This window comes from Motacilla alba, chromosome 20 (genome assembly GCF_015832195.1).
Source record: "Motacilla alba alba isolate MOTALB_02 chromosome 20, Motacilla_alba_V1.0_pri, whole genome shotgun sequence".
NCBI classification, from domain to species: Eukaryota; Metazoa; Chordata; class Aves; order Passeriformes; family Motacillidae; genus Motacilla; species Motacilla alba.
The window spans coordinates 6,950,792-6,974,953 of record NC_052035.1 but is presented as its reverse complement, the minus strand read 5'-3'; the positions used below and the strand labels follow the sequence as shown (position 1 = coordinate 6,974,953).

The 24,162-nt window shown below is 42.2% G+C and overlaps 1 protein-coding gene across 9 annotated transcripts in view; it reads right to left on the bottom strand.

Moving 5' to 3' along the window:
* Positions 1 to 24,162, bottom strand: part of EYA2 (EYA transcriptional coactivator and phosphatase 2) — an 89,452-nt gene that overhangs the window by 23,650 nt on the left and 41,640 nt on the right. For 7 of the 9 annotated variants that reach the window (XM_038158490.1, XM_038158488.1, XM_038158489.1 and 4 more), the window contains 7 exons: positions 22,998 to 23,046; positions 22,255 to 22,397; positions 19,054 to 19,170; positions 6,627 to 6,694; positions 4,513 to 4,690; positions 2,698 to 2,825; positions 2,147 to 2,230 (listed from right to left, as the gene is read on the bottom strand). In XM_038158490.1, the coding sequence (XP_038014418.1) occupies positions 2,147 to 2,230; positions 2,698 to 2,825; positions 4,513 to 4,690; positions 6,627 to 6,694; positions 19,054 to 19,170; positions 22,255 to 22,397; positions 22,998 to 23,046 (767 nt within the window). The remainder of the gene's footprint in view (positions 1 to 2,146; positions 2,231 to 2,697; positions 2,826 to 4,512; positions 4,691 to 6,626; positions 6,695 to 19,053; positions 19,171 to 22,254; positions 22,398 to 22,997; positions 23,047 to 24,162) is intronic. The other 2 variants (XM_038158487.1, XM_038158494.1) reach the window with 2 other exon arrangements.

The window sequence follows — 24,162 nt, the reverse complement described above, 5'->3', positions numbered from 1 at the left end:
ACAGGAATTTACACCCAAATCTCTGAAGCTGTGGTTGGTGTTACTCCTCCCATCTTTCAAGAAAAATCACCCCAGAAAGAAGTGTTATTCTTCTTCTTGAACAACTTTACAGACTAATTCTTTGAGCACCTGCAGCTCCACCAGTGCAACAGACAGGATGATACTGGGAGATAAACGTTGGCCAGGGGATGGTCAGGATCACATAAACTCACACCTTTTCTGGAGGAAGACAAAGTGAACCAAGATCTCCATGTGTGAGATTTAATTATAAGCACATGCATGTCTAATTACAGGCATGTGAATTCTTTTATGGAGAATTTTGGTTTTGATACTTAATTTACTTGGAGATTAACACTTCCTACACTACTGAAGTAAGAGATTCTGAAACTATTAACCTCTGGCTGCTTCACTTGTACTTGATGGTTTTGAATTGTGCTGCTATTTAACAGTTCCCAGGACATCCTGTCTGAGTGTGCTGTATTTCCCTCTTGGTTTAAGGTCTGTTCCAAAGCCCACCAAAGCCTCTGGTTGTCTTTGGATCAAGCCACCAGCCTATAATAGTTTTATAAGTATTATAAACCATTTCCCTTACAGGAGAGTCCTGAGGAATTTAATACTGATGAAAGAAATGAAGAACTGCAAAGAAAAAAGTCCTTCTAGAGAAGTTTCTCAAGGAACCCATCATAACTCAACAGAAAAGGTGATTGATTCTTCCAAAAAAATATTCCTGTTTATGTAATTCTCTAAATTAGAATAAAGGAAACAGCCAGCAGAAGCCCCCACACAGCAGATTCCAACTCTACACCCTCTAAACATGTGCAGGAGGCAGCAGGTGAAGGCATCTGCTTCAGAGGTTCTGTGCTAGGACAAAGCCAGCCCATTAAGGGAATTCTCCACATGAATTCAGCAGCCCCTACCCGAGGCTGAGCTCGACCACAGAGCAGATCTGCACACCCTGAGTTTGTTTCCTGATCCTACCTAATTCTTTCTGGTGTTTGTAGGCAGTAGGTCTGAGCTTACACATGCACACCTCGTTCATTATGTTCTCTGGGAAAAGTCACCACTTCAATTACCTTGTACAACAGGGCTCTGGGTAAATCCCTGCTTGGAAACACGTGCTTGGTTTTCAGAGGGTGCTGCTAGAAGTGTTAGCAGCATTCCAAGTGCTGCAGTAGACTTCCACACCACAAACACCATTTTATATCCTTTACAACTGTGCACATCTAACAGTGAACAATAAATCTATCTTACTAATTACACCTTCAGCTTGTTATAACCATCATAAAAAAGTACAGCTGGTAAAGCCATGAAATGATGTCAAATCATATTTCTGCTTTCTGGAGAGAAGCTGGGTTATTTTCCAGTCTCCTGATGAAGCTGAGTGCTCAAAGCCATGTGTGGAAACAGCTGCCAACTATGTCATCCACCTCTAATTAGGTAATGATATTGTCTTTTTTCCTACCCATTTAAAAGTGCTTGACATTCTGTAATGCAGAGTGACTTAGGTGTTTATCATAAAAAGCTGCCTTAGGAAGAAATTGAAGCATGTGGTACTAAATCTGAAAGCCAGTGTTTTCTCCTTAGCAGCCAAGTTCAGGCTGCTCAGCCACAGTTATCTAAAAAAATGGAATTGCCTGTATTTCAAAGAGGGTATCTAAAGTATGGTCAGCTGAACATGTTTCTGAAGCCCCCTGAGAAATGTGAGCTCGGGCAGCAATGCGGGAAGCACAGCCAGTTCTTCATGGCAACCCAGACAGAGGAACACAAAATCTCTCTTCAAAAATTGTCTGAGATTTGTAAGAAAACACTGGTCTAACAAAAAAAAGTGTCAGCTTATTCAGGCTGGAGTTAATGGAGTCTGGCTGCTCGATGCTCCCTCTTGCAGACAAAAGACACTGGAAGAACATCCCAGCAAGTGGCAGCTGAACAACACAAGCTTTGGAAAAACAAGGGGCTACTTGCAACATGAAAGGGAGATAAATTAAATTTTCACATGTTGGGAGGAAATACCACAGGACACATTTATACAAATATGTCTGAATAAAACAGGCAGCATCTGTTTGAAAAGCTGGCTCATTAGCTGCCCCCACAGTTCCCGACGCAATTTGGCTGGACAAGCAGTAATGCTAAAAAAATTAAATTTTACCTTCCCATATCTGGATGCAAAGGTTCCCGTGAGTAAGGAGTGAAAAATAATTATCGTCTCATCCAAATCCCATACAAACACACGCTGTGATGACAGATGGGGTGGAAAAAAGAAATATAGTTACATATTAAGCAACTGCAAGAACAGGTTCAGTCAGGAAATATGTCCTGTTGGACTAGAGATTTTTAAGATCTCAAGCCATTTGGAGCACTGACTGGATGTTTTGTGAAAGCAGGCAAAATGAAACATCAGGAATTTTGGAACTGCCATCCCAAGAGCCTGCTCTCCTAACAACCACAGAAATCCCCTGTTGCCTATCAAGTCAGGGGAACAAAACATCAGACTTACAGAAAGCCCAAAGGAAAAAAAAGGAGTACGTATGAAGAACAGTTTGAGATGCTGATAACACAGGAATTGAGCAATTGTTTTGACTACTCGTGCCTGCAGGTTCCAGTTGTATTACTAATTTTGTTCTGTCTCTCAGATTTGCTAAGAGAGGCAATTGTTCATCTTTGCTGGTGTACCAAAGGAATATAAATTAAAGTTATTACCTCAATCTCACTGTCAGCAGTAGGGGAAGGATCGTTGCTTCTTTTTGAGCGGGCTCGTACCTTGCCATCCGACCCTCTGTGATGTCTGTCTGTCTCTACATCTTTTGCTGGTGTTGTTGAATATTCCCCTATTAGGAGAAAGAAATTCCACTGTAAACCTAAATTTTGCATTGCATCACTGTAATTAGAGCATGCAACCTTTTATTGAAAAGGAACAGAAACACTGTGAAAACACCATGAGAAAATCTTACTCTTTTCACCAATACCTAACAGAGTAAGAGAAGAAAGTTTTAATTCCTAAGATTCGTTAAAACAATTTCAAGAATCACCAAAACCGCATATATAATGTTTTAAAAAAGGACATGTCACTTCAAAAAACCTTACCAAAATTTTCACTGGAAAGAAAAAACTTTTGGAATTTTATTCCCCCCCATTCTTTTCAAAGACAGAAATTAGAAAGGCAATAGAAACAGAATCCAAGAACAATTACTTGACTTCTGAAATTTACAGACTTCTGAAAGTCCAATTACAGACTTCTGAGGTTTTTTTTCAAATCTTTTTGGATTTTTTTTTTAATTTAATGAATGCAAAAGATTGAAAATATACTTTCAACATCAACTTTTATTTAAAATTACAGAACTAACCTGTTGAGCCTTACCCCATTTCTCCGAGGATAGTATTTTAGAAATAACTGAGAAGACACAGTTAAAAGCAAACTTCCCATGTATAAAGTATCTGTTTTGATTGGCTTGAGTTTCACAGATCTGTCTGGGTTTCACTCACCTTACATTACAAATCCTTTTCAAACATATTTTTCTTTACACCTTGCTAAGTTGTGGCCTCTGCAACTTCCTAGAATAAGCACACTCTTCTTCAGAGAAGCTGGGATTGTGCCTAGGAAGCCTTTTAGAAATTATCCTTTCCCAAAAAGGCTGAGATAAGATCTAAGGAACGGAAAATCCTCCAACTGCTTTTAGAGCAGTCTGTGATCACTTCTTTTTAAATAACAATACTAGTTTATTTTTCTTTTAGAGCAACCACAGATGTTCAGATTTGTTTTTTAAGACAGCAGATCTTCAGTGGGTGTGTACTGTGATCATCCACAAATTGTGTGGTGTTTTATATAAATGTTATTGCACGCCAATGAAAACTAGCAGGGAAGTGATATCTGGAGATTGCTCTTGAACAGGACACTGGGGGATCATAATCCACCAGTAATTCCACAAACTACTCAAGCTTTGACACTTTAAAAATTAGGCATTCAAAGAGAGGACACAAAATCTGAAGCCTTTTTTTGGCGTGGAATTCATCTCGAACTTTCATATTAGACACACAGTTTGTGTAGATTTTTAAAGAGGGACTTTCTCTTGAAGCTGTTCATGAATGTTGTTGTTTATGAATGCACAATATTACATGTTGTTGTAACAGGTGAATATAATCCTTGACAAAGATATGGGCTAAAAAGTCATCAGACACTGAGGAAACAGAATTTTTCAGAGTATGGCTCTTTGTTTTGAATTCATGGCCACCCATGTCAGCCCTCAGTGCTGCTCTGGGGCTGGTATGTCATTGTCATTGTCATTTTGCACTACCTTGGAGGAGATCAAACCTCAAATACCCACAAAACCAACACAGAATGGTTTTAGAGAGCTTGGACATTCCAATCTCTTCCCAAACCCCTGCGTAAGAATTGTTCAGTGCTAGAAAATCTCAGCAATCAATACGTATTTTAAAAAACTCCAACAACAAGAGGACAGCACTTCTATCTCTAGATAGCTGAGGCTGCCAGGCTGGGAGCACAAGAGAGGCACCTACCAGAGAGTGATTCTGTGCTCTGGCTGGTGATGTTGTGGGAAGACTCCTGCAGGGAGTAGGTGGAGGTGGGGATGGCCGAGGGGCTGATGCTGTTGGCAGACACGTACGGGGAGTTGTAGGACGAGCTGTAATACTGAGAGTACTGGCTCTGAGGGAAGCTGGGATACGAGGAATATTCCTTGGAGGGAGAAAAAGAAACATCTAACTGGCATGTATCTGGTTTTATCTTACAAACAAGTAAGCCACCACAAAAGCTGTGTTACTTGTGCACGCAGCAAGTCTCGGCTCGGGAATATTTCACTGAAGAACTGCATTGCATTCACTTAGGAAATAACATTTCTGCTTCTCACAAATATACTCCTATTTTATTCTGATAGAATAACCAACAAGAGGTCAGAAATCTGGCAAGTTCTGGGTTTTTTGATAGGATTTCAGTTATCAGTGCTGACACATTTTATATTACAGAGTTTAACAATTTAATGTAAGAGTGGGCAGCTTTCTGAAAAGGGCCATGATGGAACACATAATCTTTGCAAACAACAAAATACCTAAGAAATTGCAAGAACAGAATGAATAACTGGGCGAGGGAAGGAGCAAAACAGGCTGCATTTTCCCATGACCAGCAACGTCTTCTGATCAGCTGTTAGGCTAAAAAAATGAAAAGAAAGTAGCAATTTTTTGCAGCAATGCTCAGGACAGTCTGCCCAACTATCTCAGCAATAAATAAATGCCTGAGTGATCTTGCCTACCTACAGATAAATGAACTAAAAATATGAGGTGCAAGTTACCTTGGGGAGCTGAGGTATCACAAAACTCTTTGCCTTGATTTTAAGGCACCCAGAGAAACCCCATACCATTATCCTTGGATGTTTGGTGGGTGCATTGTGAAAAGCAGGACACTAGAAAACGTGATAAAATGCATCTCTGAACAATCAAAGCATAAAAGGTTTAATTTGTTTCTTTTTGTTTTAATTGCAGCTCCTGTCCTTGTCCACTGAATTTGCTTTTCCAGACAGAGAACTGTGTTCATGCTCTGGGCATTGTCTTTGAGCAGAAGGCTTTTATTTCCTCAGAAATTATAATTAGCCTCTGGTATTAAATGAAATTAAATAATAAATAGTCTTTAGAAAGACTAAAAGCACTTTCCTCCTTAACAGCTTACATCTTTGTCTGTGACAGCTATTTCATTAACTTTCAGTCACCAGGGAGCTCTCAAGAACAAAGACTCAAGTTGTCATAAGAACAATTAGACTGAAAAAGAAATGAGATAATTTCACTGTTTTCTCCTCCAGAAGATTACAAAATAATGAAAAAAGCCCAACTTTTCCCCCTGTTTAGGCAACCTCCATACTTCAGTCAAATGCACTTCTGTCAGTAATGCTGATGTTTGAAGCCCAAACTGAAGCAACAAAGAAATCGCCCACTGTTGCCATTAAAAATACAAGCCAACAATCACCCTATAAACAAGGAACTGAAATTACTGGCCAACCAAAACACATTTTCTGGGACAGTGTAGTCATCTGTTTGCTCCAAACAAGAAAGGCCATTTGCTACTGGAAAACATCTGTCTGGTGTTTTATTTATCCACACACATTTACCGAGGTATCTGAGGCATGGAGCCCACAGACAGGTGTGCTCTCGAAGAGGGAAGTGCACAGACAGCTCAGATGGCTCAACATCCACCAGGAGCTGCCAAGGCCTCTCTCAGACAGTTCACACTTACTGCACAGTGCCAGCACAGGGATGACAGGACTCTAAGATGCCATCCCCTCTGGAGAGGATGCACAACATAGCTGAAAGCTGTAGGATGGCAGAGGAATGAGGAAACTCTTGGCACTGCTACAGCAGCAAGCCAGAGACTGCCAGGGCACCCTGCTCCTGCAAGGACTGCACTCTGTGTGTGTGTGCTGAGACACATCTTAAAATTAGCCAGGATATCCTGAAGTCCAGCAAACAGACAGCCCAAGGAGTAGAGCAGAATGGTGTTCAGCAAAACACAAAGCAGTACCTTCCTTAAATATATGTGAACACTAAGATAAATTCTCTGATCTATAAATCTTCCAAGTGGTTTAAAATAAGTGACAGGGTTGCCAGCAATAGGTGCTGAACCATACCTGATGCACAGCACTGAATCCTGCAGAATTTGTCAGCCCGTTGGCTCCCTGGTAAATCCCTGTTGTGCCTGAGGGAAAGAGAGTCACAGTCATAAGCTCCACCAGCAACCAAAGTAACAGGGTATGTTAATTCAAGGAATTTCCAACAGGAAGTAAAGGACCAGCTCACTACAAAAAAGTATGGCACAAATCTGAGGCTGTAAAAACTTTGGGCTGTTACTGGGGTTTACTGACTGAAGGCATTCATTATATGCACTAAAGCATTGATTATTGGGCTGGGAAACACAGCTGGAACACAAGGATTCAGCCCAAATCTAAAGTTCAGTTACTTCTTTTTACAGTAAGTAATGGAATAGTATTTTTTTATCTTCTCCTCCTGTAGGAAACTCCTCAGATTACATAGACATCCTCCCACATGAGCTGTTTCATGCACGGGTATCTGTCCTAATTGATCAGGTACCCAGGAGTTTTCAGAAGAAAAATCTGTTCCCTGGTGCTGCTATTCCCACTGTGAGAACAATATTGCTGAGATTTCTGGGACAGCAAAGATATTTCTTCATTCTGGGACATCAGGAAGAGAAAGGATAGACATGGTTCTGTCCCAAGCACAGCAGCTGATGTTCAGCCAGGCTCCCTCAGCTGGAGGAAGCACCACCACAAAGATTTTGTTTGGAGAAGTAAATGTCCAGGTAAGATCTACAGGAATGGTCTGTCTTTGCCTCCCATCAGGCCGGAGGTAGCAGAGCCAGAAGCTCTGCTCCCCTCTCAAGTTCTAGCCTCGATTTAACCTCGCTCTATGCTGGTTTTGATTTCAGCATTTTTCATTTCACATGGTGTGTCAAAGAGGGATGATTTTGGGGCTGCCTGGCTGCACTGGGCTCATCTTGGCTTCATTCTGTCACCTCGATGTCCCATCAGACCGAGCCCTAATCAGACCTTTGGCCTTTTTTTCTCATCTGGTTTCTCACCGTGCGAATGACTTTGAGCAGTGCTGTTTTAACCATGTGACACTCTGCACGTCTTCATGTGGCAACCATCCTCCAAAGTTCCCCTTGCTTGTTTTTATTTTAGGACACCAGATTAGCTGGGGAATGGACAGCTGAACAAACTCCACTCTGCCAAGTGCAGCTACAAAGCACATGCACTGAGAAATAAATCTCAAGCCAAAAAGAAACAAGAGAGAGTATTCTGCCCTCCTGAACTAGTTTGTTGCCACATGTGGCCTTTAAAAAGAAAATAGCAGAGAGGAAGAAAACAGAGTGCAGGTGACTGCCAGGTACCTGGAGGCCTGGCTCTCCCCAGTGCCCAGAATGTGCTGGCTGGGAGCTGAGCCAGCGCAGGTGGCCTTGGTGATGCCCTCTCCTGGCATTCCTGCCTTGGAGGCAGCTCTGTGTGGATCAGTGTCCAATCCCTCCTGCTTCCAACAACCCACATGGGGAGACTGCCCAGAGCAGCATCCCAAAGACAGCAACACATCCAGCTCCTGGCATCTCCCCACTTCCCACCCGTGACAGGCTTCTGCAGGTGTGCCAAAAGTCACAGGCATGCAGCAGTAGGAACATATTCCTGTGGTAGCAGCATTTCTCACCACTCTGAAGGAGAGTAATAGAGCCCCAGTGCTTACAGGCAAAAACAACTTCCACAGAAGACAAAACAGCTCTTGTACACCAGAGCTCGAAACAATACAGGGGGGAATTTTTGATTTTCCTAAACTGTCATTTAGAAACAATCCATCATCCTTTATTAAAGCTGTCAGGAGGGGGATGAGTTACCTCGAGGGACTCACGCTTTGTGTGTAAATTGTGATGAGAACATGTTTATTGCTGTGCTACCTGCACATGATACTGCAGCTTCCTGATTTCCAAACAGTCAGAGAGAGTGAGGAAAGGAGAGATTCACACAGCTGGATTAAACTTACTCAGAACTTACTCAGAACTTTGTACCAGCTGCGAGGAGTGAGTGTGTCCATGCAGACCCAGGTAAGTGAGCAGGGAGAAGACGGCAGGAATGGGGGGATGAGAGGATGGGGAATGACTCCCCAGCTTCCCACAGTGCACTGAGACTGGATCCAGTGGGATGATTTTACACTGGGGTTTTGTAAATTATATTTTTGCCACTTTGGCTGAGCTACCCAAGTTTAGGTGTCCCTACAGGCCACTGCAGGCTGGCTCCCTCTGCCCAGGGGATTTTCCAAAGGAAGGACAGATCTTTTGCCCACATACTTAAATATTTGTGAAAGTGCTGAAGACTGGTATTCCCTATAAACTGAAGTTCAGCCTGTCAACTCAGGCTTTTCTCTTCTGGCTCCCATCACTGTATCCTGACCAAGGAGGACTACCATCTCAACATTGTTTGTCTAACTGAGAACAAACACCACCTTTTCCTTGCCCTCCAGCAGTGCATTCAGAGATTTGAACCCCCTCCCACAGCACACCTTGAGAGCTGCTGAGCTCAGGATGTCTTGGCAGCTCAGTGACACAGCAGAATAATTACAGATAAGGACACTGGGGACAACCCAAGTCAGTAAACACTTGGAATTTCTTCCCAGCTGAACAAGGATGAAAAGAAGGGAGGAAAAAAATCAATTATCTGCATGGAAAAGAAAGTTCTTAAAAGATTCAGGTTCAGCAATATTTGTCTTGGGAACTATTATAGCTCAGACCCTGTTCCACTTCACAGGGAGACTGGAGAGACCTCGTTTTCAATGACACAGCCTCAGCTCAAATGGCAGGAAAACAAACAAGTGCCACAGGCAATGGAGACAGAGATAAACCCTCTCCCTCCATAAACAGAGAATGAGGCCTGCAGGTCACAATTTCTGTGAGCAGCCTTGCAGAGTTCAGCAGTTCAGAACACATACCAGAACCAGCCCCAAATGTTTGCTTTTCCTCAGTAAGTTGTTGGTAGGAAATAAACACTTCCACAACAAAATTAATTCTGCCAGGTGCAATTTCAGTTTTGCATCAGTAAATTTAACACTCAAGAAACTGGAAAATTATCAACAGATATTGCAAATTAGCCCTATTTCCCATGTAACCATTTCCCCCCTCAAACACTTTCCCAGGTAATAGCACTTCTTGTAATATTCAGAGGAAGACTGGAATGAAGTTTGAAAGTGGTGCTATGTGGAAGGGGGCACTTCTAGGAAGCCCCTTGGTAAGCAATGTGCATGAATGCCTGGCCCCCTCTCATTTCTGCCTAGCTCTACAGGACTTTTGCTTTCACAAATACTGGCTTTTTTCCATGGACCTCTGAAGGCAACACACACTCTCAAGCTGAGGCTGGTTTTACATTTGCAGTACTGTAGAGGTAGGAGCAAGCGATTTGTTTCCATCTATCCTGGTAGCCCAATGCCAAGTAATTGCATCCAAACTCCCTGCAAATCAGAAACAAGCCCAGGATCTCCCCCTTTGGATCTTCTCCATATGGAATATGGCTCACATCTGTGTTCAATCAAGCCAGTTGCTAAATGTCACAATGCCCTCATTCACAGGTAGCTTAAAGAACATTTAGCTCATAATAAAACAATCTGAACTCTGAAGTAGAACAGCTCTTCAGATGTGTGGCACTGTAAGCGTTCCTGTGAAGTATTTCTATCACAAACACACTCCCATGGAAAGACACCGCATGAAAGGCGTCCACATGCCAGGCAGAGCCAGTGCCACGACTTCCCCTTGATAAGTAGATGTGGCCCTTCTCTGTGGGAGTGTCCAAGGGCAACATGTACAGAAAAACTCTTTGTGAGCTGATTAATGTTCTATTCCTGCTCTCAAACAGATGGATTTCATTTGCTGTTTTCCCTTCATTCACGTTTTAATTCGAGCATTCCCAAAAAGCCTATGCCATGGTCAATGATAATTTCAATGGTGCGTGATCTGGCCTGCAAAAACTTTCATACCAGCTTCTCACCCTCTGCATCTGTCTTTCAGTCACTGCAGTATAGGCTGCATTTCTTCCCCTCCTTGCCAGGTATGAGCAAGTAAAGAAAAGAAAGGAATATTTATGGTTATTTTCAGTCTGTTCAGAACTAAGTGCTGGCTTTGCTAAGAAAAAAAATGGTTTTTTTCAGCTCATGAATGCACAGAATGATACAGGAATACTGGTGTCTTAGGGAGTGGTGATTATGAAGACAGGGTGGGCCTGTGGTGCAGCTCAGATCAAAACCACAGCAAGCTCTGACAATCAGGTTTGTGTCCTCGTCTTTCACAGGTCAGAGGGGCCCTGACAACAGGGAGGTGTTCTCTAAGCCTCCTGTACTGCTCAAAAGAGAATAAGCTGCTATATTTAGAAGAACAGATGGTTTGCACTTCCAACATTCAATGAAGTACCCAACAGTCAGAGGAGGAGATGGCCAGGTTCAACACAGCTGGACAGTTTCAGTGTTTATCACAGCTCTCTGGGCAGCCAGCAACAACTGTGAGCCCAGGAACACTGAAAAGATGCAACACTGAGGGAGGCTACCACGGGCATTTCTGGGTATGTTTGAGTCATGATTTAACTCCCAAAAAACAGAATGAGGAAGCTCAGACCTAAGTATTTCCTCTGACTCTTAGATGAATCGCACAATGGTTCCACAGAGAGTTCTCTCAAAGGATTTAGGACCGTTTAGGACTAATAAAATAAATGCCTGCAGGGGTCAGCTGAATCGCATGGTGTTTTACAAGCCTGCACACAATGGCCTGTGAGCTCTGACATCATCAGGCTGCTCTCCTGCAGGAAGCACTGCTGGCTGTGGGTGATGAAGGCAAAGCCCCAGTCCTCCTCCCTGCACAGTGTGCTTTACTCTGTGCTACGAACAACATCTGCCTGAAGGCTTCCATGGTCATTCAGAGAGGTTCTTTGCAGGGCTTTAGCTCTCTGACAAGCTAATGTTTCCTGCAGTAAATACTGCCTTCTCCAGACTGCTACACTTTTAGTGAGAGGTTAAGCACTCATCAAAATTACCTCCCACCAGCTATACTCTAGTGCCTTGTAAGGTTCCAAATCCTACAACATCTGCCTGCATTTACTGGGCAAGAAGACTCATAAAACCTTGCATGGTTGTCAGCTGTGGAGGCATTTCAAGACTATCCGACCTGTTAAAGGAGAAGAAAAACTCAACCCATATGTACTTTGCAGCAGATTGCTCAACTGTTTGCCATTAGGCGTAATGAACCCTTCCCCAGAAAGTCTTGTATTTCTGTCTGGAAGGGCTCAGACAGTGCAGGGAAGAGCACACTGCATTAACCTAGATGAAAAGTATTATTCTGCAGTGTTACACCACTTGACATCTGCAGTGTCTGGTAAAGGACATTGCTCCCAAAAGCATTTGAACACCTCCTGCAGATGACACTCTCAGATACAAACCCCATTCTAAATAAGTCCATTTGTCTCCCACCACAATCCCATGCAGTCCTGTCAGCCTGACCAGGTGTTTGAGGGCACTCTGCATGGTGATATAAAGCACATTGCACAGTTCAGCTTTTCTGAGTCAAAGCTCTTCCCCTGCTCCTGGGAGCACTCAACCCACAGAGCCTCAAAGAACTTTAATAAACCCAAAGAGCTTTAATAAGTGATGACCAAAGCAGCTTAAAGAGCCTGGCTTTTACCATCCTTTGGAGCTTGGTCATCTGTATAGCTCAATCCAGATCAACAATGGTGTTGAAAGTGCTGGGATGGTTTACAGTTACTCTCAGGATCTGAACCATGGGAAAGCAGTTAGATTTTACTGTACTCTGAGAAAGTGTTTTTAACCACTTCTCTCTAACAATGCTACAGCTAGAGAAGGAAATCACACTGGTCTGTCTTCAAAAACAAATCACAAGGAAATGTTTTGGCCAAAAAGTGAACATCCTTACAGTAAGGATGTAGACTCTTTCTTGTTGAAAAAAAAAACAACCAGCAAAACTGACTTTATTTGGGTGACACCAAAGAATAAAGATTCCCCCAGCTGCAGTTTCATCCTGGACACAATCCTTCACTGACGGATAACAAGACATGATAAAGGAAATCTGGATTTGCCACCTCCTATGCTAGTTAGTGGCCATGAACCTCCAGTTCCCAGGTCACCATTCAAATCTAAGTAGCCTCGTCACATCTACTGTCATGCCATTGGGGATAAAAACTTGCCCTGTCAGCACAGCTGTTATTTAGCAATTCTCTTCCTCTTGAGCAAAGTAATCCCCAAACAACAGTGAAAAAGAGGGAGCTGGTTAGCACACCTCCACTCTTTGACTCATTACTTAGGATCCCTGTAAGTCCCAACTGAGTACTCTAGATCCAGGCACTGGTCTTGAGGCTTTTCCAGCCTCAGTGCTGCAGGGGCTCCAGGAGAAGAGCCACAACAGAGAAAAATGTCAGACACTTGACAACAGTAGAGTGATCCTTGTCCTGGTAATCACTTGTCAGCATCAATAAAACTGCCAGTTACAGACTTTCTAAGTCAAATTTTCATCCTCCTCTTTTTATCTGTGATAATTCAGTGGGCTCCTCTTCAGAAAGTGCAGGTATTCTCCCAGTTCCAGAGGTCACAGTGCTGCAGTGCAGAAATGTCAGTGTTTAAACCCTGCCAATATAAACAGAAGGGGCATCCAAACTGCACATAAAAAGGCCCAGCAAGAGTGTTAACCACTGGCAGCAGAGCAGTTCAAAAACTCCTGAGCTGCACAGCCTGTGCTGACTCGAGCAGGGTCAGGCTGAACTTGTCCACAAACATCATCCCAGTCTCATCCAGTGACTGAATTCTGTGTTTTCCACCCCAGCATTACCTCACACAGTGCTTGGAGATGAGATACAACAAAAGCAGTACCAGCACTGCTCAGCATCATGAATCTGATGTTTCCTAACTTTCAAATGCTTGACTATGCAGGTATGATGTTCCTTGATACAGATTTTTATGTGTAATTTTACACTAGTTCTTCTATTGCCTTCTAGACATTTTCAAAATCATTAGGTAAACGGAATCAATTATTCAGTGAAGCTCCCATAACATTTTAGCATATTCTTTGCCAAGTGCACTGTAAGCTGAATAATCAAGGCCAAGTTCATGATTTCCCAAGCTGTTACCATCCTATGATTCTGGATTTTTTTATATCCTACAGAAGCAATGAAAATAAAATCCACAAGGAGAAGTCTCTGTGACATCCAAACATCTCTGTGACAGTTTTCTGTGCTGATTTTGCTCATTAATCCACATTTTGAGATTTCTGATTTCCACCAATGCTCCCAAGGCAGTTAAGCGGCATGTTAGGGAAATGTCACTTCTTTCTTCTCTGTAGATCCCCTCTTTCTCAACACAAACTTTTCTCTGCATTTTCCTTATCTTCCCTTTATTACTGCCCCTATCTTACTGCTTCTCTCTGCCACAGCTGCTCCCATCTCCCCAGTGCCACCTCTGCAAGCCTGCTGACAAAGTCACACCAAACTCTGAAGGAGACACAAGACACCTCCAAAATAAAAGCTCTGCCTCAGAGAAGATTCCTGTTTTGACTGCACCAGTTAATATTTAATTTCCATTAAATGGCAAGAGGTAGAGCAGGGAAGAGCTTTCCCCCTGGGCAGCAGTAGCACAGATCCTTGCAGCCCACAGTGATCACTGTCAACACCTTTGCCTCTCCCACGGACTTCCCCTCTCCTAGAAGTCAGCTCCTTTTAAAACAAAGTAAATGGAGCACAGTCAGCCCCTGGTGTTTAAAAATCTTTGAAAGGGAGACTGTGCTGTTATTCTGAGGAACCTTGTATTTACACTGCTAAAAGTGAGGTCTGACCCCCTCCTGAAGAGAGGCCTCTCCCTGCTGAACCCACCACGGAGTGCAGCACAGCTTTACTGCCACGCTTTGAGACTGCAATTAATGCAAACCAGCTGTCAAGCAGAAGCTTTTGAAAGAGGCTGCTCCTTTTCTACTGAGGTTTTAATTTTATCAATCTAAGGCATCTGAGTGACAGTCTGCTGAGAACATGCTCTCACTTTCCTTTATTTTTGGGACTTCACATGGATTCACAATCTGTATGCCAAAGTGTGATCCACATTTCTCAGGTGTAGACTGAAATTTCATCACTATTTTCATCACCAAGTACTTCAAGAATCAAGTTTAAAACCAAACATGGACTTCCTTGGCAAAATTCATGAAGGCAGAGGTAACTGTTCATACCAAATTGGTATTTAAGACCTCATATTGAATTTTTAAGTCACAAATTGGCACATAATTGCAAGAAATTCTGGCATCTCTTGGAAAAAAATTTGTCTACATTATCCAGATATCAACAAGGGTCAAAATGTTTTCAGCATAAGAAAACATTTTAATTGATTAATTATTCAGATTTTACTTGTTCTCAGGCCAGGAGAACAATTCATAACCCATTCATTCCACAAACATAAGCAACATATATATAATTAATCCATTTTAAATCAGTGTTGCACAAAAGAAATGCTAATTTCTATTCATTCACTACTTCACAGCTCATCAGAAGGGCTCTGCAAAGAAAACAAATGTTCAGCAGTAGCAAAGAATTTCACTGCATAGGTCTTTGGTCCCAAATTTATGTCTGTCCCAAGCTCAACACTGTTCTGCAATTCCTTGGCAAAGGAAAGTTATCCCAGTTACATAACTGATTTTTCCTTTGTAATGTAAAAAGTATTTTGTGGGTAGATAGATTTAGATATTAAAAAACCCCAAAAAAGCAGTCAAGTCTTTTCCTGCCCAACAACAGCATCCACAGTGGTCTTTGGCCACAGTTTAAACTGTTGTGCAACTCCATAGTTTCATGCCAGCTGTCATTTCAGCAATTATAACTGAAGAGCAAGGCATTGTCTAGGAATTAATGACAAGCTGAGAAGAGATGGCCTAATGTGCAATCAAGGGGTAGCACATGCTCTTGCAACCACAGGAAAAGCTCTATAAGCTGGCTGTTATTGCACTCTCTGCAGAGCTGATGGGTTTCTGGGCTAGCTAATGTGCTGGCACAATTTTCTCTTTGTATTTTACATAGCTCACTAAATGCTAAGTTTCTTATATTCCGAAGATTTCTCCCCCACCCTCAGCAACAAGCAGTTTCCTCAGTTGCCAGTTAAGACAGTAAGTTTTTGGGGGCAAAACTGGAAGATAATCTTTGTGTCTCCTGTTCAATTTCTATCATTGAATAATAATTTTACCAGAAGTCTGAGCAAATGACTGAATGGCTAAATTGTCAGAAAATGTAAACTTAGAAAAATGTGTAAAAAAAGCAAAAATACATTTCTAACATCAAGCCCAGAGTGTTTGGTGATTTGGAGCTATAATTGAACACTTACATGAGGACTGATTAAGAAATGAAATGAACCTTGAAGAAACCTTTCTTTCCCAGCTTGACAAATGTACCACTTTAAAGGCAAAAGCCTAATGCAAGCTGTTACCTCCTCTCCAGATTCATGACTCTAAAAGTGAGTGCCATCCCCAGACTTGCCACATGCATATTTCAGATCTCTTCATTACGAAACAAGTAATTTTCTAAATGCAATAAAGACATGGAACAACCCTCTACACAGCACAGGTTAAAAAGAAAAAGAAGAGAGGAAAAAAGTCACTCCTTCAGAGCAAATACATGAATACCAGATTTCAGTCTGAATGTTAGTTGAAGCCTGATACATCCACTGTTACTTGGCAATTAAAATCTTTATTTCAATCCACAACCTGTGCAATATGGTTTTGTGTCATTTTTATGAGCTATGGAACTTGCTAATCTCGTCTTCTATATTTGTGTATAAGTGTGACACATTGCATTAGCTATCTGGCTAACAAACTCTTCCACAATCAATTTAGTTTCATGCTAGGGAAGCATGAAAATAGATTTCCCCTTCTGGCTGGCTGTAAAATAGCTCTTTACCACTTACTGACCAAAAGGATGTTATGTCTTCATTCTTGATCTTTAGTGGATCCTGTTCTTGCTCAAGGACCTGGATCCAACTGACAGCTGGAGTTCAGGATGAAAAGCTGAATGCTGCTCCTTTACACCTGCATCACCTGTGTTTGTACTGCAAACAAACACACCTGAACAGAGAGCAGAATCTGCCTTCAGAGGTACTATTTACTGCTCACAGGCACCCCAGCCTGCCAGGGCTGCTGCCAAACAAACACCAGAGGGAACAAACCAGCACCAACCATGCTGCTCTTACTGAAGGACAGCATTTATCCTAGAGCCTTGAGACAAAAATTTGTCACCCAAGAGGTTGTCTATTCCTTGGTGAGTGGTGTAACACCTACAGTGGGCACTTATTTGCTGCTGTAACTCATATCTGAGGGGACAGTGAGGAGGAATCACGAGGGCTGAGCAAGCTGACCACCCACCCTCACCCACAGATGAACGAGCTCATTATGTTGCTCTGGGAGCTGGTCCTCAGTGGAAGCAAACAATACAAACTTATTTCAGTTCTGTACCTGAGCTATGAACTCTTTACAGTACCTGCAGAGAATAGCTTAAAAAATAATTTTTTTCCTTGCTCTTGCTAATAGAAAACTGAGCAGCAGTTGGAGGTACCTTTTCCTGCTGAGCCCCTGACCATCACCCTCTTCACGATCTCTCTTCCCACATGATGCAAAAAACATTTTGCCCTTGAACTGGGAGTTAGAAACTTGACTCTTAAAGCCCTCCTGAAACTTTTAATAAAAACTTATAGATAAAAGTTTGCCCTTTTCAGCTGGTTTAGCCCATCCCCAGCAAAGCCCCAGTGGCCCTGGAGCTGGGTGGCACAGGCAGTGATCACCTCCCCACCCCCAAGTGCTGTGGCGTGGGAAAGCCCTGAGCCCACATTCCTCAGTAGCACTCAGCACAGGAAAGCTCCTGGCTCCTCTCTCAAACCTTTCACTAGCACTCAGCAAGGTAAATAAACCATCCAGTCAGGGAGCTTCAGACTGCTCCTCTCACAAGCCAGGAGAGGAAGAGTGGAAATATTTGTTTACAGGAAGACACATTTACTCCTGCTCCCTGTGCCTTGGACAAAGCACCTGCCACTTGCAGAAACTGTTTTCTTTTCTGTTAAAGGCTTACTGATCTGGCTGAAATGATCTTCCTGGAATAAATATGTGAAGAGAAGTGATTTTTCCTAATAGCACAGCACGGCCCTAGGGCATGTTCATGCTCACACACAGAGCTCTCCTCAGCCTGTCTCGGTACAACTCATGGCTGTGTCACTGCTGCTTGCAAGTGTAACATTTTCAAGTGTTGATGCACAAAATTTGCTTGTCTAAACCTCTTGAAAATGGGGACACCTTAAAAACCTCAGTCCAAATAAAGTCAAGAGTCTGTCTTCTCAAAAGAACACATATGGAAGTAGGAGCAGAAGTAGGTAGAAGTCCAGATGACCAAAAACCCCAAACCCACAGGCCTCCTTTACCTTCTTCCTTTTCTCTTTTTTTGTTTTTTTTTTGGTGTCACATCCAACACAGGAACACAGGTGTCTTCAGCATGTGCTATGAGGTATTCAAGCCCCCAAAACCACCTCAGTGATAGAGATAATGTGCTCTAACAAAACTAGCAGGTGAAGTCTCAGCCAAGGGTCAACTCTTAGTCTTCAGCTTTCTTAGATAATATCTGGAATAAAATGAATTTTACCTTGTTTTCTGTCTTTTCATAACTGTTTAGGATTTTAGTTGGTCTCATACTTCAAATAAAAGTGGATGTGTATGCTCACCTTTCAGGACTGAGAAGAACTAAAAGTTTTGCAATGGGAACAGCTAAGCATAATGTCACAAAAGGGTCTTTTGCATAAACCCCTCAACAATATCAAAAAGCAAAGTGATCTCTCTCCTCTTCAACAGCTTCTACAAGAGTTTGGGAATGCCATGCAATTCCTCTTTGGTTTCCCAACCCTGGGAAAATCTCAGAGGGATGGACAAAGCAAGTGCAGAGCTTTATCCTCATGCACTCGTCTCTCCTCAAGAAGAGCCACTCTCATTTTTCTTAGTATCAAAGTATCAGGCTGTTAAATAAATACTATTAGGGAGAATATGCAGCAGTTTAGGCACAGAGCAGTTTGTTCAGGTCAGCATAAGGCAGAAAGAAGCATAATACTGACAGGACTGTTTGCATGAAGTGTAAAACCACCTTTGTTTTGCTTCCATCAGAATGCAGGAACTCACACCAACACAACAATCCCAGGTATGCAGTCACAGAACTAATTAAGAGAAAGAAAACACAGTTTCTGCAGAAAGACAAAGCTCATATTGATCATAGGTGAAATTCTGCTAGGACATAACCCTGTTAAATCCAGTCCCTCAGCCAGAAACCAATGCCTTGATGAGCAAAACAGATCAAGCAGAGACTTCACCTCCTTCCCTGTGCTGACTGCCTGCACCAGAAGCTTTCCACAGCACTTGCAGGAGGAGAATGGGTCCAGCACGGGGCTGTGGGGCTGTGAGTGCCCCAGGTGACGCTGTGAGTGCCCCAGGTGACGCTGCCAGCCCTGATCACTCACCGTGCATCTGGTAGGTGTAGGGCGCCTGCCCCGCCGCGGGCGCGCTGAAGCCGGAGCCGTAGCTGAGAAAGCCACTCTGCCCTGGAGAGTGGCTCAGGCTGTCCTCTGTCTTAATGCCTTGGGGAGCCAAGAGCAAAACATGAGTGCTTGGCATGTAAAGATGGACAAAAAGCAGGTGATCCAAAACCCCAAACCCACAGGCTTCCTTTTAATTTTTTATTTTCTTTTTTTTTGGTGCCACATCCAACACAGGTGTCTGCAGCATGTACTATGAGGCACATTAATGATTTTTCAGCTGGATTTTAACCTAATAAGCTCTCTTTTTTTACACTTTCACACACATATATACATATTAGAGATATATCTATCTATCTGATATGTATATGGGATATATATATATATATATATATATATATATATATATATATAAAACAAACACACACATGGATAGATAGATAGATAAATAGATAGATAGATAGATTGATAGATAGATAGATATGTGTGTGTGTGTTTAATTATTTGCATTACCCAAACAGGTCTCCTGACAGCTAAACAAATTCATCACAAATTTCTTTGTGATTTATTAATTTATTTAAGTCAGCTACATCCCGTATCCACAACCAAAAGCACTTTTGCTACGATGGGTAAACAACCATGAATAATACTGTTCTCAAAAGCAATTTCTGAACATATTGTTTTGTTATAGAATTGAAGAAACTCTTGTTATAGAATTGAAGAAACTGACACAGAAACTTCCTGAAGAATTATCAGATGCAAGCAATGATTAACAATGGAACAGGACCTTCAGCAAAATAACCTCAAGATTTCTGTTCTCAAAAGAGTTATTTTTTACTTGCATTGCATTTTCAGCTTTGGTATCAAAACATTTATTGGCAAGTCCTACAGGAGGGTTATCATCTACTCAGTTGGATATAACATAGAGTTCAGGAACAATAGGTAAGCCCTGAAGCCACAAAAATCTTTTCATTTCTAAAACCAGGCAATTAAACTGACAATTTACAGAGGGAACGGCAATAGCTGAATTAAACATTGCAAGATGAAACCCTTGCTGGTAATGAAAGGAGTTGATATTTTATTCTGAGATGCTGCTGAGATTGTACAGCTGTATTATTAAAATAAACAGCTCAAAGGTGCAACATATTATGAACCCTTTGGGCGTGATCCTTCCCTCCTTTGCATCCTATCTGCACAACAAAAGATGGCCAATGGACACTCCCTGGGTGCTGGGATTAAAAAAAAGACCCTGCTGATGTTTGGACATTGGATTTACACACTTTCCATGCTGTTGTCATCTTTTAGCACTTGCAGACAAGTTGAACTCAGGTGCCTTACTCCAAACAGGCTCATTTCTAGCTGAACTAGAAGCAGCAAGTCTGAGCTTGCTCAGGTTTGGAGTAAGCTCTCCCAGATAATGTTTTCTCTAATAAAAATCACTTACTATAGCTTTAGGTGAGAAGAACTGTGATGCAGTTTGAGCACAAGCTCATAACAAGATGACTGTGAAGGGTAGGAAGTTGATTTGGACAGTGAAGGGACAAATTCTGGTGCAAATGTGGGACTTCATCACTGCTGGGGAAGAGAAGAGGGTGCAGAGAAGCCCCTCTTCCCAACATCCCGTGCTTTTCTATTCCATCAGCACTCCACAGGCCAGCAGTCAACCTGCCCACCCCAGTTACAATTAATCTTCAGCAAATGGGCCTCTTTGGAAGCCTAAAAATTGTTGTCAGACAGCAAAATACCTTAGCACCAAATTAATTTCCACATAATGTTCTGTTTTGTCTAGGAGCTGGCCGAGTTTTATTTTTTGTGCCTAAAAACAATACTGCTTCATTGTTCTTGGTTGTCAGCCAGGTGGAGTTTTTCATATGCTGTACTGAGTATCTTAGAGAGGGTGTACGGGCTGGGGGAGGGAAATCAGTGCTCAAGGATGCTAAGAGGTCACCCACAGGATTTATAAGCAGCATATGGGCCTGACACATGCATGCCCTAAAGCCTCTAGGCAGCAGCAAATGGCTCTGCTTTCACCTGCTCTAACAGGACAACTGTTCAGAGTTTTCCTTGGAAGTCAGCCAGCTGATGCAAACACACAAACAGCTCCAGGAAAGGGTCTCAAAACGTTCCTCTCATCATCCTGGTAGAGCTTTGGCTCTGCCAAGGCCACCTCCCCAGCCTTCCAGAGCGCTGCACTAAACTTCCCTTCAGTAAAAGCTTTGTCTGAATAAAAACCTCTTGTTGGGAAGAGATAATGTACTTGCCAAGTAAACAAAGGTGTTAAGGAGCACAAGAGGAAACAGGAGTGGAAACAAAACTATGAAACCATTTTAATGGTGCAAGACTCAGCCCTCATGGGAGCAGCCAGAAGGAGGAGCTGCACCTAAACAAGAGCAACATCTCTTTGGTCTTTAGGAGTGGAAAGAAATTTCAGCTTCCTCAAGAGCTTGGTATCCCATGCAGGGCTTGAGGACTCTTAAGGCTGGGTTTAGCAGGCATTCCTGTGTCAGGAGTGCTGGTTTAATTAGCTCCCTGTGCGAATCCCCCAGCTGCTCCTGCCCAGCACTGTCTCCCCACAGCTGTTGGCCAGGCTGTGCAGAAAAGCAGGGAACAAAGCTGACTGGGGTTAGAAATGCTGACTGCACATATAGCCAGTAAGTGCCCATTTAAACACAAACTGCCTTCCAAAACCAAGGTACTCTGTAACGTCTCACCCGTGCCTAATTCTGCTCTGCATTTTGGTTCTTCTGTAACAATATACACAAATCTTTTCTCAAAGTAGCTTGTGTTATTGAAACCTCAGGAAGAATCAAGGGTGGCAAAGTGTAGTTTTCATAAATATCATATTTACCGTACTTTGTCTTGACAGTGAATCATGGGAACACTCACGAGCTGTTACTCCTAAGTGGCACATCCTACTGAAGCTGAATTTCTCATAGTCTACTACTGACTGGCTCCAAACTTTCCTAGTCTGCAAAAACATAACCCATGGTATGACGAGCTGCTAGGTTTAAAGCTGATGTAGTTCAAAGGAAACCCAAATTAAAGTCAGACTTTCCTCTAAGCCTAAGAAGACAACGTTGCTGAGACACAAATGACACCTCAGTGTAAAACTTAAAGACTCCAAACCTATTTTGCCAGCAGCAGGAGGACGATGCCCTCACAGGCACCAGGACTCTGGGTACTCACTGTAGGAGGGGATTCCGTAGGGCTGCCCCGGGGGGGGATAGGCAGTGTAGGCAGCAGCCTGCTGGATTCCCGTGCTGTACTGAGCCTGTCCATAGGCTGCCATCGTGGGGAAGGACGGGACTGCCACTATATGGGGATAATGTCTATTCAGAACAAGGAAACAGAAGGGTTTAAGGCAATAGTTACTGCATGTGATCTTCCAGAGCAGAACAGTTCTAGACATCTTGCTAAAATAACGCTCAACACAGGATGCTGAACATTTTGGGAACTTGGAATTGAGTGGACCGAAGCAGAAGTGTGTTTTATGAACTATCAGATTAAGCCAGCTAAATGCATGGTGACTTTAAGACAGTGCAAAATACATGCAAGTTAAAAAAATAAAATAAAAAAAAATCAACACTGATTTTTCATGTTTCCTTTTGAGTTTGCTAAACAAGTGAGTGAGAGGGAAACCTCAGACATTTCGACACATCCCCTCTGTGGTTACTCATAAACACAACAATGTTAAACTGATAAGGTTTGGATACCCAGAGGTACAAAAACACAGTTCACAGTACCTCTAACCTTATTTCACTCCATATCCAAGAAGATTAAGAACCAGCTACTTCCCTGTGCCAGAGACGTGTGGGGGAACAGGTGGATGGGCTTAGGGCAGATGTTTTTTAAGGTGACAGAAGTCTGCACAAAATGGCTGTTCAGCAAAACAGGGATTTTAAATTACAGCACTTGGCACGAGCACTCACTTTGTGGTGTACAGATGGAGAGGACACTGCGGTGCTGCTTTGCTGCTGCCTGGAAAACAAAATTAAAGGGTCTTAGATTTTCATTGTGTTCTGTTCTGTGGCCAAGCTGATACAATTGTTTTTACCACTGCTGGTTTGAGAAAAATATACAGGAATCAAAAGACTTTTTATTTTTTAGTTAATATTCCCAAGCTGAGATAGGTAAGAAAGATATTCTCTGCTTAACAACAAATATAGATTTAGTTTTTAATTGAGGGTGATACCAGTTGATTGAACTACCAGTTTCTTCTTCTCATGGGACTGATAACCAGTCATGAAGCTGGGCTTTGAAGCAATGACTCATATGCTAAAGGCTATAAAAGCCAATACTATGATTGCTGAAGTGATTTAAGCTCACTGCACATTTTGATCTTTTGCTTTTTTTGGTACTCTCCTAGACCATGACTCACTTTCTTTAATGTCCATTAAAATATATCAAATAATTGTAAATATTAAAAATACAACATCATAAATCTCCGTAATTTGAATTTTTTAAGTTAACTATAGCATACCTTATTGAACTACCAGCAATCAAAAAATTACATCAGTAGAAAACCTATCGTGCAAGCTATATGTGCAAGATGCCTTCTAATGGACCAAGCAATTGTGTTCTGTAACACTACCAAAGAAAAATGTGCCACCAGCTTTATTTAGAGATAAATTTACATTTGCCAAATTAAAAACTAAAAAAACAAAACCAACCAAACAAAAAAAGCTAAATTAAAACCTGCAAGTTGCCTGCAAGTTGTACTGAAAATGTTATACCAAAATACCACCATGCACATTTTGCAGATTGCCTCCACAGTGCCATCCAAACTTTCTCCTTGGTTCCTGGCTGGAGCTATCATTAATTCAGCACTACAAATGCCAAAACATTCTCACAATCATCAATAATGACAAGTCACAACTGATTCAGCCTCTGTCTCCTGGCTGCATCAATGCACACACCAGACTCACTGCACACGGCTTCTGCACCCACCTCCAGTGACCAAAACAGCACAATTTCCTTTGTTCAGACATTGGTCAGCTGGCAAATTAAACATTTAAACCATTTTTCATTCAATGAAATAAGCAAGTACATATAAAGTCTAAATGCATGCAAACAGCTCTATGGGTTTGGGTAATT